The sequence below is a fragment of the Hylobates moloch genome, unplaced genomic scaffold (assembly GCF_009828535.3).
Source record: "Hylobates moloch isolate HMO894 unplaced genomic scaffold, HMol_V3 SCAFFOLD_11, whole genome shotgun sequence".
Lineage (NCBI taxonomy): Eukaryota > Metazoa > Chordata > Mammalia > Primates > Hylobatidae > Hylobates > Hylobates moloch.
In genome coordinates, this window is record NW_026652286.1 from 45,505,954 (window position 1) to 45,519,805 (window position 13,852).

Sequence of the window (13,852 nt, forward strand, 5' to 3'; positions counted from 1 at the left end):
TTTATAGAAATTTACCAATGACTGAATATACTGCTATGTCTTGAGCTAATTGTGAGAATCCATCATTGTGAACAGATACATGGAAAGCATGTCTCTCACTGTCATGCAGGGTGATGACCATTCTTTATTTGCAAAGAATATTGTGATATATCAAGACTTTAGCCAGAAAAAGAAAAAAAAAAATCCTTACCTGATACTTTCTTTTATGCAATGGTAACAAACTACATGACACTGACAGTTTTTCATTGTTATTGTTTTAAGGATAACTACATTGGGAGCTCTTTTCCTATTCTGCCTTTGTCCATAGGAATCCTCCACCTAAACAACTACTGAGCCAGCAGAAACTATCTGAAGTAACTATTTTGGAATTCCAGAGTCTAATCAGAACACTTGCAGTATGCAGAGGGAGAGTTTAATGAAGAGGCTGGTAAAATTTTCAGAGAATTTCAGCCTTTTGCCAAGCGGCTACCATCCTCCAAGTCCCGGGTGCAGATTGCTGGAGCTAGACGGGCAATAAGGACCTTGGCCTCCAAATATGGGGGTTATGCATTCTGATTGTTAGTTTTGATCACTGAGAGGCCAGCACAGAGGCTGACAGCCCTGGTTTCAACCTCCACTGGCCAAAGCAGATTCCAAGGCATTTACAAGAACAGATGAATGAATAAATAAATACTGTACGATTCTACTTATATGAAATATCTAGAATAGGCAAATTCATAGAAACAGAAAGAGCCAAGTACAATGGCTCATTCCTATAATCCTAGTGACTTGGGAGGCTGAGGTGAAATGATTGCCCAAAGCCAGAAGTTTGAGATCAGCCTGGGTAACAGAGAGAGATCCCTTCTTTAAAAAAAATTTTTTTTTTTTTTTTTTAAATTAGCCAGGCACAGTGATGTACACCTGTAGTTCCAGTTACTTGGGAGGCTGAGACTGGAGGATCCCTTGAGCCAAGGGACTTCAAGGCTGTAGTGAGCTATGATCACACCACCGCACTCCAACCTATGGGACAGAGTGAAACTCCATCTCGTTTTAAAAAAAAAGAGAAACAGAAAGAAATTTAGGGGTTACCAGGGTCTAGAGGCAGGGAAAAAGATGAGTAAAAGAAGAGTTATTGTTTAATGGTTACAGAATTTCTGTTGATGAAAAAGTTCTGGAAATAGTGGCGATATTTAAACAACATTGTGAATGTACTTAATGCCACTCAATTATACACTTAAAAATAGTTAAAATTGGCCAGGTGCAGTGGCTCATGCCTGTAATCTCAGCACTTTGGGAGGCCGAAGTAAGAGGATCAACTTGAGCCCAACAGCTGGAGGCTGCAGTGAGCTATGATTGTGCTACTGTACTCCAGCCTGGGTGACAAAAAAAAAAAAGAAAAGAAAGAAAAGAAAAAAAAAAGGCTAAAATGATAAATTTTGTATTACATATATTTTAGCATAATAAACTTTTCGTAAGTATACCCATATTTCACATAAGCTGGCTTTTATAAGCTATATGACCTTGAGAAAGTTACTTAACTTAGCTGAACCTTATTTCCTCATATGTAAAATAATAATAGCTCTCCCTTGAAGGATTATCATAAAAATTGAAGACTAAGTTTGTAAAGTGCCTGGCACTCCACTGACAGTAATTAATGGTAGTTATTACTATAATAACTAACAGCAACAATAATATAATTTGTATAAACTAATAATGATAATTTAATTCAACATATATTTAATGAACTAACTGCCTACTCTGTTGTGGGCACAAGAAGTACATAATTTCTGTCCTCAAGGAGCTCACAGTCTAGAAAAACATACAAATAAACAACTTTTTGTAGAGAACAGGAGGCCAAGGAGAATTTAGGAGCAGAAAAATAATAACCCAACAACAGCAATACTTCTTTGTTTGGGAGAAAGAGTTATTCTTCTTTACAGAGGTGGGAAATCATTTTGTAACCCAGGAAAGTAAATCAGTCACAAGCAAGGGGGTGTAGCTCAGTGGTAGAGTGGGTGCTTCGCATGTAAATCAGTCACAAGCAAACATGTAGTTTAATGTGCATGATTCTTGCCCTGACAAGGTTTAATCCATCTGCTTTTAGCATCACACACAGTATCTCAGACAGATACAAAATCACTGCTTATATGGACAACGAAACCCAGAGAGGACTTGCCTGACACTTCGGTGGAGTGGAAAGAGCTTGGATTTCTGAGTCTTTCCTCATCTGTAAAATAAATGTTCTAATAGAAATTTCTTTCTTTTTTTTTTTTTTTTTTTTTTTTGAGACGGAGTCTCACTGCACTGTCGCCCAGGCTGGAGTGCAATGGTGCGATCTCGGCTCACTGCAACCTCCGCCTCTCGGATTCAGGTGATTCTCCTGCCTCAGCCTCCCGAGTAGCTGGGATTACAGGCGGCTGCTACCACGCCTGGCTAATTTTATTGTACTTTTAGTAGAGATGGGGTTTCACCATGTTGGCCAGGCTGGTCTCAAACTCCTGATCTCATGATCTGCCTGCCTTGGCCTCCCAAAGTGATGGGATTACAGGCGTGAGCCACTGCACTCAGCCTCTAATAGAAATTTCTACCTCACAGTGCTTGTTGTAAGGATTAAATGAGATCACAAATGGTAATTTTAAGTTGTAAAGTATTGTGCTTCTTATGTATTATTACATGGGGTTTTGTGAGCCTTTGTTCTCACATGCTTCAAAGAAAACTTGTCATAGGAAAGTCAAACTTTGTTTTTGTTTTGTTTTGTTTTTATAGATGGGGTCTTGCTCTGTCACCCAGCCTGGAGTGCAGTGGCGTAATCATGGCTCACTGCAGCCTCAACCACCTGGACTCACGCAACCCTCCCACCTCAGCCTCCTGAGTAGCTGGGACAACAGGCACGTGCCACCATGTCCAGCCAATTGTTAAATTTTTTTTGTAGAAATGAGGTCTCACCCATCCTGGCTAACACAGTGAAACCCCATCTCTACTGAAAATACAAAAAAATTAGCCAGGCGTGGTGGCATGCGCCTATAGTCTCAGCTACTCAGGAGGCTGAGGCAGGAGAATGGCATGAACCCGGGAGGTGGAGCTTGCAGTGAGCCGAGACTGCACCACTGCACTCCAGCCTGGGCAACAGAGCAAGACTCTGCGTCAAAAAAAAAAAAAAAAAGGAAAAAGAAAAAAAAGAAATGAGGTCTCACTATGTTGCACAGGCTGGTCACATTTTGTTTTTAAAAGTCGAATCTCCTGAGCAAAGCAGCTGCCACTCAAAATGAGCTAGCCTAAGGCTGACTACATAGGTAATACAAGAGGTTTGAAGACAGCTCTTCCTTGCTAAATAGCTCAAAGGAATTGTCAAATTTCAACTATCATTGTTCTAAAAAAGAATAATTGCTATAAACCAAGTAGGCAAGGAAAGAGGGTCTCTTGTTTTCTCTGAGGGTCTCTGCTGTCTCCATATGACTCAAAAACAGAAAAGTCTCCCTGTTCCATCTGGTCCATCCAGAGGGGTTGACCAGTCACAACACATAATCCAAATGAATTTTTTTTTTTTTTTTTTTTTTGAGACGGAGTCTCTGTCGCCCAGGCTGGAGTGCAGTGGCATGATCTCAGCTCACTGCAAGCTCCGCCTCCCGGGTTCACGCCATTCTGCTGCCTCACCCTCCCGAGTAGCTGGGGACTACAGGCGCCCACCACCACGCCTGGCTAATTTTTTGTATTTTTAGTAGAGACGGTGTTTCACCGTGGTAACCAGGACGGTCTCGATCTCCCGACCTCGTGATCCACCCGCCTCGGCCTCCCAAAGTGTGGGGATTACAGGCGTGAGCCACTGCGCCCGGCCTCCAAATGAAATTTTTATTCACCTACAAAGCAGAAAAAAATCTCTCCCGCACTGGCTACCTGTCCCAGACTCTCCTTGCCATATCAGAGGGCTACTCATTAGCAAGGATAGACAAATCACAGGAGTCTTTTCCTCAAACCCATCTCATACTTCTCTGCTGTGACCTCCTTCACTCATTAGAGTCTCATCTCCTTCCCTTTATTTCTTGCTTCTCCCCGCTTTCTTCCTTCAAAATTTACGGAGAGCCAACTCTGTACCAGTCCCTGTGCTAGGTGCTGGGGATATAATGATGTCGAATAATAAACAAAGGCTACTAATGCTTTTTTTTTCTTTTTTTTGAGACAAAGTCTCACTCTGTCGCCCAGGCTGGAGTACAGTGGCACAATCTCGGCTCACTGCAACCTCTGCTTCCTGAGTTCAAGCGATTCTCCTGCCTCAGCCTCCCCAGTAGCTAGGACCACAGGAATGTGCCACCATGCCTGGCTAATTTTTGTATTTTTAGTAGAGACGGGGTTTCACCATGTTGGCCAGGCTGGTCTCGAACTCCTGACCTCAGGTAATCCACCCACCTCGGCCTTCCAAAGTGCTGGGATTACAGGCATGAGCCACTGTGCCCAGCCCATCAAAGCACTTTTGAAGTAAGCAGACACTATTATCTCTACTTTATAGAAGAAACTCAGAGAGGTGGGAAATGACCTAAGATAAGAGAGTTACCTTGTTTAAAGAAATCTAACTAAGTGTCTTGGAAATTAAAAAGCAGCTATAAGGTGAGCAGAAAGAGAACTAGATTGGCTGCCAGAGGTCTGGGTTCTACTTCCAGCTTTGACCTCTATCTGCCTATCCATTTGTTGAAAAACTAGTCGATATTCATGGCATGCAGGGGCCTAGCTGGGTATTAGAGATACAGGAGTAAATCGGATACTGAATTCATTGTCAATCTTTTTTTTTTAAGACAAGGTCTCCACTCTTGTCACCCAGGCTGAGGTGAAATAGTACAAGCATGGCTCACTGCTGCCTTTACTTCCTGGGCTCAAGTGACCCTCCCAACTCAGCCTCCTGAGTAGCTGGAACTACAGGCAGGTGCCACCACACCCAGCTAATTTTTACATCTTTTTATAGAGATGAGGTCTCGCCATGTTGCTCAGGCTGGTCTCAAACTCCTGGCCTCAAGAGATCCTCCTGCATCAGCCTCTTAAAGTGCTGGGATTACAGGTATGAGCCATGGCGCATGGCCCACTGTGAATCTTAAGTGCTTTCCTTAGGCACTTATTAGACCTCAAGTTTCTCATCTAAGAATAGGGTTGGATTTGATGGTCTCTAATAATCTTATAATTCTAAATAAAAACATAATACCAGCCACCAGCTGGACTGAGAATACAGATAAATAGGATGAGCAGGAGATGGCTGGAGATACCTGAATGCTAAGGTCATAAAAACTTTCTATTGCAAGCTAAGGAGTTTGGACTTTATCCAAAGGACAGTGAAGAGTCATTGAAGGGTTTTAAGCATGGAGTGATGTCAAATTTTCAAGAGAGAAAAATGATTATGGCTATGTTATGTAAAGAATAGACTGGGGACAGGGGTATATAAAAGGAGTTAGGAAGTCCAGTTAAGAGGCAACTTAAATAATCCCAGAAAGAGTAATAATGACCTGAATGATAACAGTGGAAAGATAAGGAAGAAAAGTCTAATCTAAGAAAGGTAAAGGAGGTTTTTTAAAAATAAAAAAAGAACATTTCATATTCGTTATGATGGCTATTATTTAAAGAGAGAGAGAGAGAAAAATAAACATTGGCGAAGCTGTGCAGAAATTGAAACTTTTTTTTTTTGAGACGGAGTCTCGCTGTATCGCCCAGGCTGGAGTGCAGTGGCACGATCTCGGCTCACTGCAAGCTCCGCCTCCTGGGTTCACGCCATTCTCCTGCCTCAGCCTCTCCGAGTAGCTGGGACTACAGGCGCCTGCCACCACGCCCGGCTAATTTTTTTGTATTTTTAGTAGAGACGGGGTTTCACAGTGGTCTCGATCTCCTGACCTCGTGATCTGCCCGCCTCGGCCTCCCAAAGTGCTGGGATTACAAGGAAACTGAAACTTTTATAAACCACAAGGGAGAATGTAAAATGGTGCAGCCACTAGGAAAACAGTATGGCAGTTCCTCAAAAAATTAAAAATAGAATTACTGTATGACCCAGCAATTCCACTTCTGGATATATACCCAAAAGAATTGAAAGCAAGGTCTTCAAGAGATATTTGTACATCCATGTTCATAGCAGCATTATTTACAATAGACCAAAAGCAGAAGCAACCCAAGTGTCCACATACCACTGCATGTGGCATATACATGCAACAGAATATTATTATCCAGCCTAAAAAGGAAGGAAATCCTGACACATGGATGAAACCTGAGGTCATTAGGCTGAGTGAAATAAGCCAGTCACACAAGGACAAATACTGTATGATTTCATTTATATGAGCATCTAGACTAGCCAAATTTATAAAGATAATAAGTAGGTTGGTGATTGCCAGGAGCTGGGGGGGAGGGTGAAATTAAGAGTTATTGTTTAATGGATATTGAGTATCAGTTTTGCAAGATGAAAGGAGCTCTGTGAATCAACAGTGATGACAGTTGCAAAACAATATGAATGTACTTAATGCCACTAAATAGTACACATAAAAATGGTTAAGATGGCTGAGCATGGTGGCTCACGCCTGTAATCCCAGCACTTTGGGAGGCCGAGGTGGGTGGTTCACCTGAGGTCAGAAGTTCCAGACCAGCCTGGCTAACATGGTGAAACCCTGTCTCTACTAAAAACACAAAAAGTAGCCAGGCGTAGTGGTGCGTGCCAGCTAAGAAGGCTGAGGCAGGAGAATTGCTTGAACCTGGGAGGCGGAGGTTGCAGTGAGCCAAGATCGCACCACTGCAATCTCTGGGCTATAGAGAGAGATGCCATGTCAGAAAAAAAAAAAGAGAAGGGACAGGAGGGGAGGGGAGGGGAGGGGAGGGGTTAAGGGAGCAAATTTTTAAAAAAATTATTTATTTATTTTTTGAGACACATTTTCACTCTGTTGCCCAGGCTGGAGTGCGGTGTCATGATCTTGGCTCACTGCAACCTCCACCTCCCAGGTTCCAGCAATTCTCATGCCTCAGCCTCCAGAGTAGCTGGGATTACAGGCGTGCGCCACTACACCTGGTTATTTTTTGTATTTTTAGTAGAGACGGGGTTTCGCTTTGTTGGCCAGGCTGGTCTGGAACTCTTGGTCAAGTGATCCACCCACATCAGTCCCCCAAAGTGCTGAGATTATAGGTGTGAGCCACCGCACCCAGCCAAGATAGTACATGCGTTTTACTGCAATCTTTTTTAAAAAGGCAGGACTTAATAACTGGCGTTAGAAGGCAAAAGAGGCAAGAGTATCAAGGATGATGTTTTCTGATTTTTAGGAATAGGCAGATAGTGGTATTAATCACAAAATGATAAAATATGGGTTACAGGGGAATGATAAGATAATGAGCTCAGTTTTAGACGTAATAAGTCTGAGCAAAGCATGAGACATTCATGGAGGAGATGTTCAGAAGACGGCTGGATAAACTAGTCTGAAACTCAGAAGAATGGTTTGCCACAGCCCTACAGTTTATGAATCATCAGCCTATAGATAGCAGCTGAGGCTAAGGGAGAAACAGAGCCCTTGTGCAACATCAACTTTTAATGGATGAGCAGGGGAAGAAAATTCTGAAAGGAGACAAATTCAAGAACAGCTGGAGAAGAAGAAAGGGAAAACAAACAAAAATAAACAAACAATTACGGTCAATGAAAATTATGGAGGCAATGAAAGCTTGCTTCAAGAAAGGGGTAAGGTGTCAAATGATATAGAAGAGTCAAATTAGGATAAAGGCTAAAAAGGGTCCACTGGATTTAACCACAAGATTATACTCAAGAGAACAGTTAATAAGAATTCTCTTTAGATGCTCTTCTTCAACCATAGGTGAAAAAGTAATTAAGTGACCTTGGAGTTCTCTCCTGAGCAGAGGAGATCAGTTTGAACATCAAAGGGGGAGTTGTGAGAGCAGTTTCAGGAATTAGAATCCATTTTCCAGGGTCATCTGAGATCCTAATCACTGTACTGTCCAAGACATAGCCATGTATGCTAGAGCAGTAAAAGCACCTACTTTGTAACTGGGGTTAGTTTGGGCTCTGCTATACAGTGTGACCTTAGAGAAACTTAATTTCATCTGGAAAATTAAAACTATCTTCCAGAGTTGTTACAAAAAAAAAAAAAAACACATACAAGGGAAAAATCCCACAAAAGTTCTTTGCAAAGAATAAACAAAGTACAAATGTCAGTTAATCAAAACCTCCAACAGGTAGGTGATCCTTACAAAGTTTTAAGCAAAAACAGCAATCTGGGGGGAAAAAAAAAACCCGCCACTGGTTTAAAAAAAAAAAAAAGAAAAAAACATGGTAGTCTTTGAACAGATTAATTTCCTAGCCTTCTAACCTTGAGAGTTGTATCTTTTGTTGGTATATTTGTAGCATTTAGACCTATGTTTTCTACTGGCTGGAACCAGGATATTTATTAAGGGTCAACACAGGAGGAGTCAGAAAGAGCTCTTGAACTGGAGTGGGCTAGCAGAGGAATGTGAAGTGGCCACAATGGAATGAAGAGAAGGGAGGATGCTTGTTATTCTGTGGTAGAGAGACAATGAATACACAGACCCAGATGGGGAGACATGGGTTCCAGACTCAACCCCAACACTTTCTTCAAAACACTTCTTATACTCCATCTTTTCACCTATAAAATGATGGATTCATTTAAGGGCTTCATCTGTTCTCCCGTTTTAGAATTATTTTCTAATTGTGTTTTGGAAACTTTATCACAAGTCAGTGGCTAGCCCTGTTACATTTATTACTCTCAGCTGTCGTGTGAGGAAGGCATTGCTAACCCTGTTTTATCTTTTTTTTTTTTTTTTTAAAGCAAATGATAGACTGAGGACCAGAAAGCTTGATAACTTATCTGATGTCATATAGCTCTTAAGTGGCAGAATAGGGTCTGTAATCTAAGTCACTAACTCTATGTCCCATGCTCTTTTCCCTGTAGGTATATACTCATTGCTATGCATTACAACAACCACTGAGTGTCCACTATGAGCCAGGCACGACACCAGAAGCTTTATAAACATTTTCACCGACTACAAACCAACCATCTGTATAGGTCATTATTCCATTTTACAGTCAAGGAAACTGAGATTCAGAAAGATTACTCAACCAAAGTTCCATAGCTAATTAGTGACAGAGACCAGATTTCAGCAGAGATCTGACACACTCCAGAACACATACTAGACCCCTGGGTGATGCTTGGACACTGACACAATCAGAACATTTTAGAAAAGAAAAGATAAGAAGAATGTTGAGGTCTTGACTACACTCCAAAATTCTAACAGAAAAACCTTTATGAAGCTTTTGGAAAAAGAAATGCCCTGGTCTATAAACAGCCCACTGTCATGGTGAATCTAGGTAAAGGGTATTCAAGTGTTCACTGCACTCATTATCTGTCCTAGTCAGCTTGAGCTGTCATAACAAAATACCAGACTGGGTGGCTTAAACAACAGACATTTATTTCTCATAGCTCTGGAGGGTGGAAGTCCAAGATTAGGGTGCCAGCATGGTCAGGTTCCAGTAATGACTCCCTTCCCAGCTTGCAGATGGTTACCTTCTCGCTGTGTTGTTACATAGCAGAAAGAGCTCTGGTGTCTCTTCTTCTAAGGGAACTAATTCCATCATGAAGGTTCAACCCTCATGACCTCATTTAAACCTACAACGGTTCAATCTCCAATTACCATCCCACTGGGGATTAAGGGTTTCAACATACAGATTTTGGAGGGACACAAACATTCAGTTCATAATATATAGTCTATGTTTAAACATTTCAAAGTATGTGGCATATTACATTCTCTAAATTCACTCTGCCAAAATATATAAGGAGCTAGTTATAACCACGTTATAGGATTGCTGCAAGTGTAAAAATAGGTATTTTCTGTAAAATACTGAGCTCAGGTTTTGTCACACAGTAAGTACTCGGTAAAGGGGCTTTAAAAGGGAGAGAGAGAGAGAGAGAAAGAACACTGTCAATTGGCTAGAAGACAGCTGCTTACTGGAATACATTGCACCACAAAGCTATATTTTATTTCCCATCTTCAGACTTCAAGAGAATTTCAAACCAGGAGTGTTTCCGACTCCTCTGTTCCCTGCAGCCACCATCCCATTTCCTCTGAAGCAGATGACAGTACAATGGACTTGACCCCCTGTACTTTTGCCCTCCTGAGCCTACCCCAAAATGCTGGCCAGGAACAGGTTTCTAGCTCCTCAAAGGGAAGCTTTCCTAGCCCTAGAAATGGAAAAGACAATCCTCTTCTTTAGTTTATCATGGGGAAGAGAGAAAGCAGCACATATTTTAAGACAGATTAGCTTACTGTAACAGAAAGCACATATACTTTGAAACCACAAAGAACTGAGTTCAAATATTTTCTCATCCCTTAGAAGCTATATACGTTAGACAAGTCACATGACCTGAATTAAACTACCATAGTTTTTTTATCTATAAAAACTATAGCATTTATGATTGATGAAATTATAATTAATATATAGTACCTAGTATGTTCTTACCAAATGATAACACTTTTAACATAATCATATAAATGCTTACTGTAATGCAATATATTTGGCATTTGTTTATAAATTCTCTTCACTTAGATCTTCCATTTCCAGTAATACAGAAGAAAAATAACCTGAAAATCTGCCTACTGCATAATACCTAGAAAAGCTGGATGAAGTATAACAAACATCATATTACATAGAGTTGAGATTTTAAGAAAGAAAAAGAAATCCCTATTACTCAAAAAATGAAGAGGAAACTAAAAATCAGGAAGTCTGATATTGGGCTGCTTTGGGGAGATATTTTAGTCTAGGCACTCAAAGGGCTTGCTTTTTATAGCCACCAGGGGTAGGAGATAGGCTGTGGGCCCTGGAGCAGCCAAGAGCTGCAACTCAAATTCCCCTGCATAAAGTTGGGAGCTTGGAGGAGTCATAGTGTCAGTTAAAAAAAGAAAAAAAAAATCCAAAAGTACAGAGATACAACAGCCAAGGTTGGGTTAAAAACTAAAAGTATCCCTACAAATTTGAAACCTTGGCCTGTATGAAGTCTGAATTTATACTACTTATGTGGAGTTTATACTATCTGTGTATATATCTGTGTGGTCCTAGAATCTACAGCAGGGGATTAACTTAAAACAGTTCCAGGCTCATAATATTCCTTGGTGATTAATAGAGACCAAAAAAAGATCCTCCTTTCCTCTAGAGGAGTACAAATTATCTTGTTTGATTCTCACAACTGTCCTATGAAATGGATAATATTTTGGCCCATTCCCAGAATTATCTAGTATGAAATAGATAATATTATCCCAGTTCATCAAAGAAATTAAGTCTGGGGAGGTTAGGGCAAGTTGTCCAAAGTCACCCAGCTATTCTCTGACAGAGCTGGGATTTGAACCTGGTTGTTGTCCAGTCAGTCAAAACACATTACTGAGTCCTACTATGCGCCAAGCAGAGATAAAGTCTGTTCTCTTTCCAATTTTGGAAATTTGGAAAATTTGACAAAGTCAATTCCCCTTCCAGATTTACAATGTTTAAATCTTGATGCAAATCAATAGATAAATGGAACTGTTCTCTTCCTTCTCTAGTTTAGCAACTTGGTAAGAAGGCAGCCAGGATCAAAGCAAATAGGAAACCAAAGCCACACAGGGTTCCTCTGGGCTCTATCTGCCAAAGCAGTTCAGTTCCCTCTGGCAAACGAACTTAAGTTGCTGGAACACTCTGAACTGGAAAGGGGAAAAGCAACAAGCTCCATGAGCTAGTAGGGTGTAGGGTACTGCCCCATGAGTCCTGGTTACTGGAAATTAATTTTGTTAGAATAAATATACAAATAGAAATTCAAACAGAAAATATTTACTGTTAATTTAAGTAATAAGGACAATGAAACTGTTGTGATAAACACAAACATGGGAAATAGAAAATTAGTGATTAACAGTTACAGTTATATGAGGCTCAAACTCCAATATATTTCTGAATGTTAATTTGGTTGCATAGCATTGAGAAAATCCTGATTTAAAAACATAAGCAGATGTAAATGGTAGCATTTTTTAAAAAAATTAACAGGCATTCTTAGAAGCTTAACACATTGAACATCTAACACGTATTCATGTTTTATAAAAATAGTTCTCAATATTTTAAAATAATCAAATGAAATGTTTGCAGACTCTCTAAAACACTCTCCTGGTATTTTTATAGAACAAAGTTGGGAAACAACCACACAACAGGTTCTCTGAGATCTTTCCACTGGACCTCAGACATATCTTCTGCATGTTCCCAAACTTTCCCAAGACTTTTGGAGGTGTATGTTAGGAGGAGGAGCAAGTTATTTGGTAATATCCTTAACCACCATTTCTCAAAATGAGAGCCATTCTCACACTACTCACCCGTGTAGGCCATGTTCTTAGGGTTGCCATAAGGAGCCCCAGGCTGCACGGGGCTGTAAACAGGGTTCATTGTGGAAGACTGAGGATCCTACAGAGAAAACAAAGAAAACAGCACTGATTATTGATTGTTCATTCTTCTGACATCAGCTTCTCCTCCATAATCTTCAGTTTTCCCTGAAAGGAAAGCATCAGGGTGTAGTGGAAAGAAGACTAAACAAAAAAGCCAATTTGCTTGTACTTGGCCCTATGCTAAATACTTTCCCCATTTTACAGATAAAGATAGTAAGGAGCAAGGAAGTAATATAACTTGCCTAATGTCAACCCAGGCATTTTGGCTCTCAGCTCAGTGTTAGTCCCACTATCCCACAGACAGCTCTGGCACTAGAGTACTATGTGGCACTGGCCATGTCACTTCCCCTGTCTGGACTCCAATGTCCTGATATAAAATGAATTAGTTTAAGATCTCTGAGGTCCTTTCTAATTCCAATGTTGCTAGTCTAAGAGTTGTTAAAGGATATGCTTTCTACGGTTCACTAGTGGAGCTTGGTGTCTGGTGATGAGCAAACAGACTGCTGGAAGGAAAAGCAGCGTCTCATCCACCCCTTACACCTGCAGAGGACAAGATACCAGTTACCAGCAGCTTTAAAAACAGAAAAGGGAATTTGTTGCCACTGATACTTTTAATGCAAACAAGGAAATATGGCTAGGATTTCTCTCCAAATTTATTCAAGGGAAAGAAATAAACTTGGAAATTTGTGTGCAATAAGTATCACCTGTACAAGTGCTCCGTTAATTATCTTAATGAAGCACATTCTCCATTCTGATTAATGGAAAATCTGTCATTAAGCTCTATTAGCCAGCCAATTTGTCCCACCTTGTTTAGGGAGCCTTTCCTTACTATATAGCCTGACACATTTGAAAATGTGTCTCCAAATATATGATTTACACATCATAAAAATCAAACAATTCCTTCCTAAGTTCACAAGATAGATGGGCAATTTTTTAGGTCATTAACTTCTCTTGTATCACTTCAAAATAGGAAACAAGTCAAATGTTGAAGGCAGGCAGTGAACAGCTGGCATGATGACAACTGCTCTGTGATTAGTCTGTCTAGGGTTCAAAAATGAGATGTGGAGAAAAGGTGGGCTAACAAGGAGAGGAAGCTGGGACCATCAGATAAGCAAAACGGAAAATGCCACTGGACAATTTCAGAGGACAGAATGTCCTAAAACATACGTAATGTGTAGCCCTGGCAAACTACCCCAGGGCAACGAGCTAGACAAAATTACCATCAGCCAACAGACTGAAACTAGAACAACTTGAGGATGAAAGTTAAAGGAGTTATATATATATTTCAGTTAAACTTAAGGGAAAAAAATATTCTCACAGCCAGAGTTATCTAAAAATATACCCAAGTAACGTACACTCTCTCTCTCTAAATAAAAGCACTCTCCTCACAGAGTACTGAGACATTAATAATGAAAAGAGATCATAGATGTTTTTGTTTTTTGAG

General features: G+C 40.5%; 1 protein-coding gene across 6 annotated transcripts in view; it reads right to left on the reverse strand.

Annotated features, from left to right (window-relative positions):
- Positions 1-13,852, reverse strand: part of FAM168A (family with sequence similarity 168 member A) — a 204,021-nt gene that overhangs the window by 56,225 nt on the left and 133,944 nt on the right. For all 6 annotated transcript variants that reach the window (XM_058446497.1, XM_058446495.1, XM_032166906.2 and 3 more), the window contains one exon: positions 12,340-12,427. In XM_058446497.1, the coding sequence (XP_058302480.1) occupies positions 12,340-12,427 (88 nt within the window). The remainder of the gene's footprint in view (positions 1-12,339; positions 12,428-13,852) is intronic.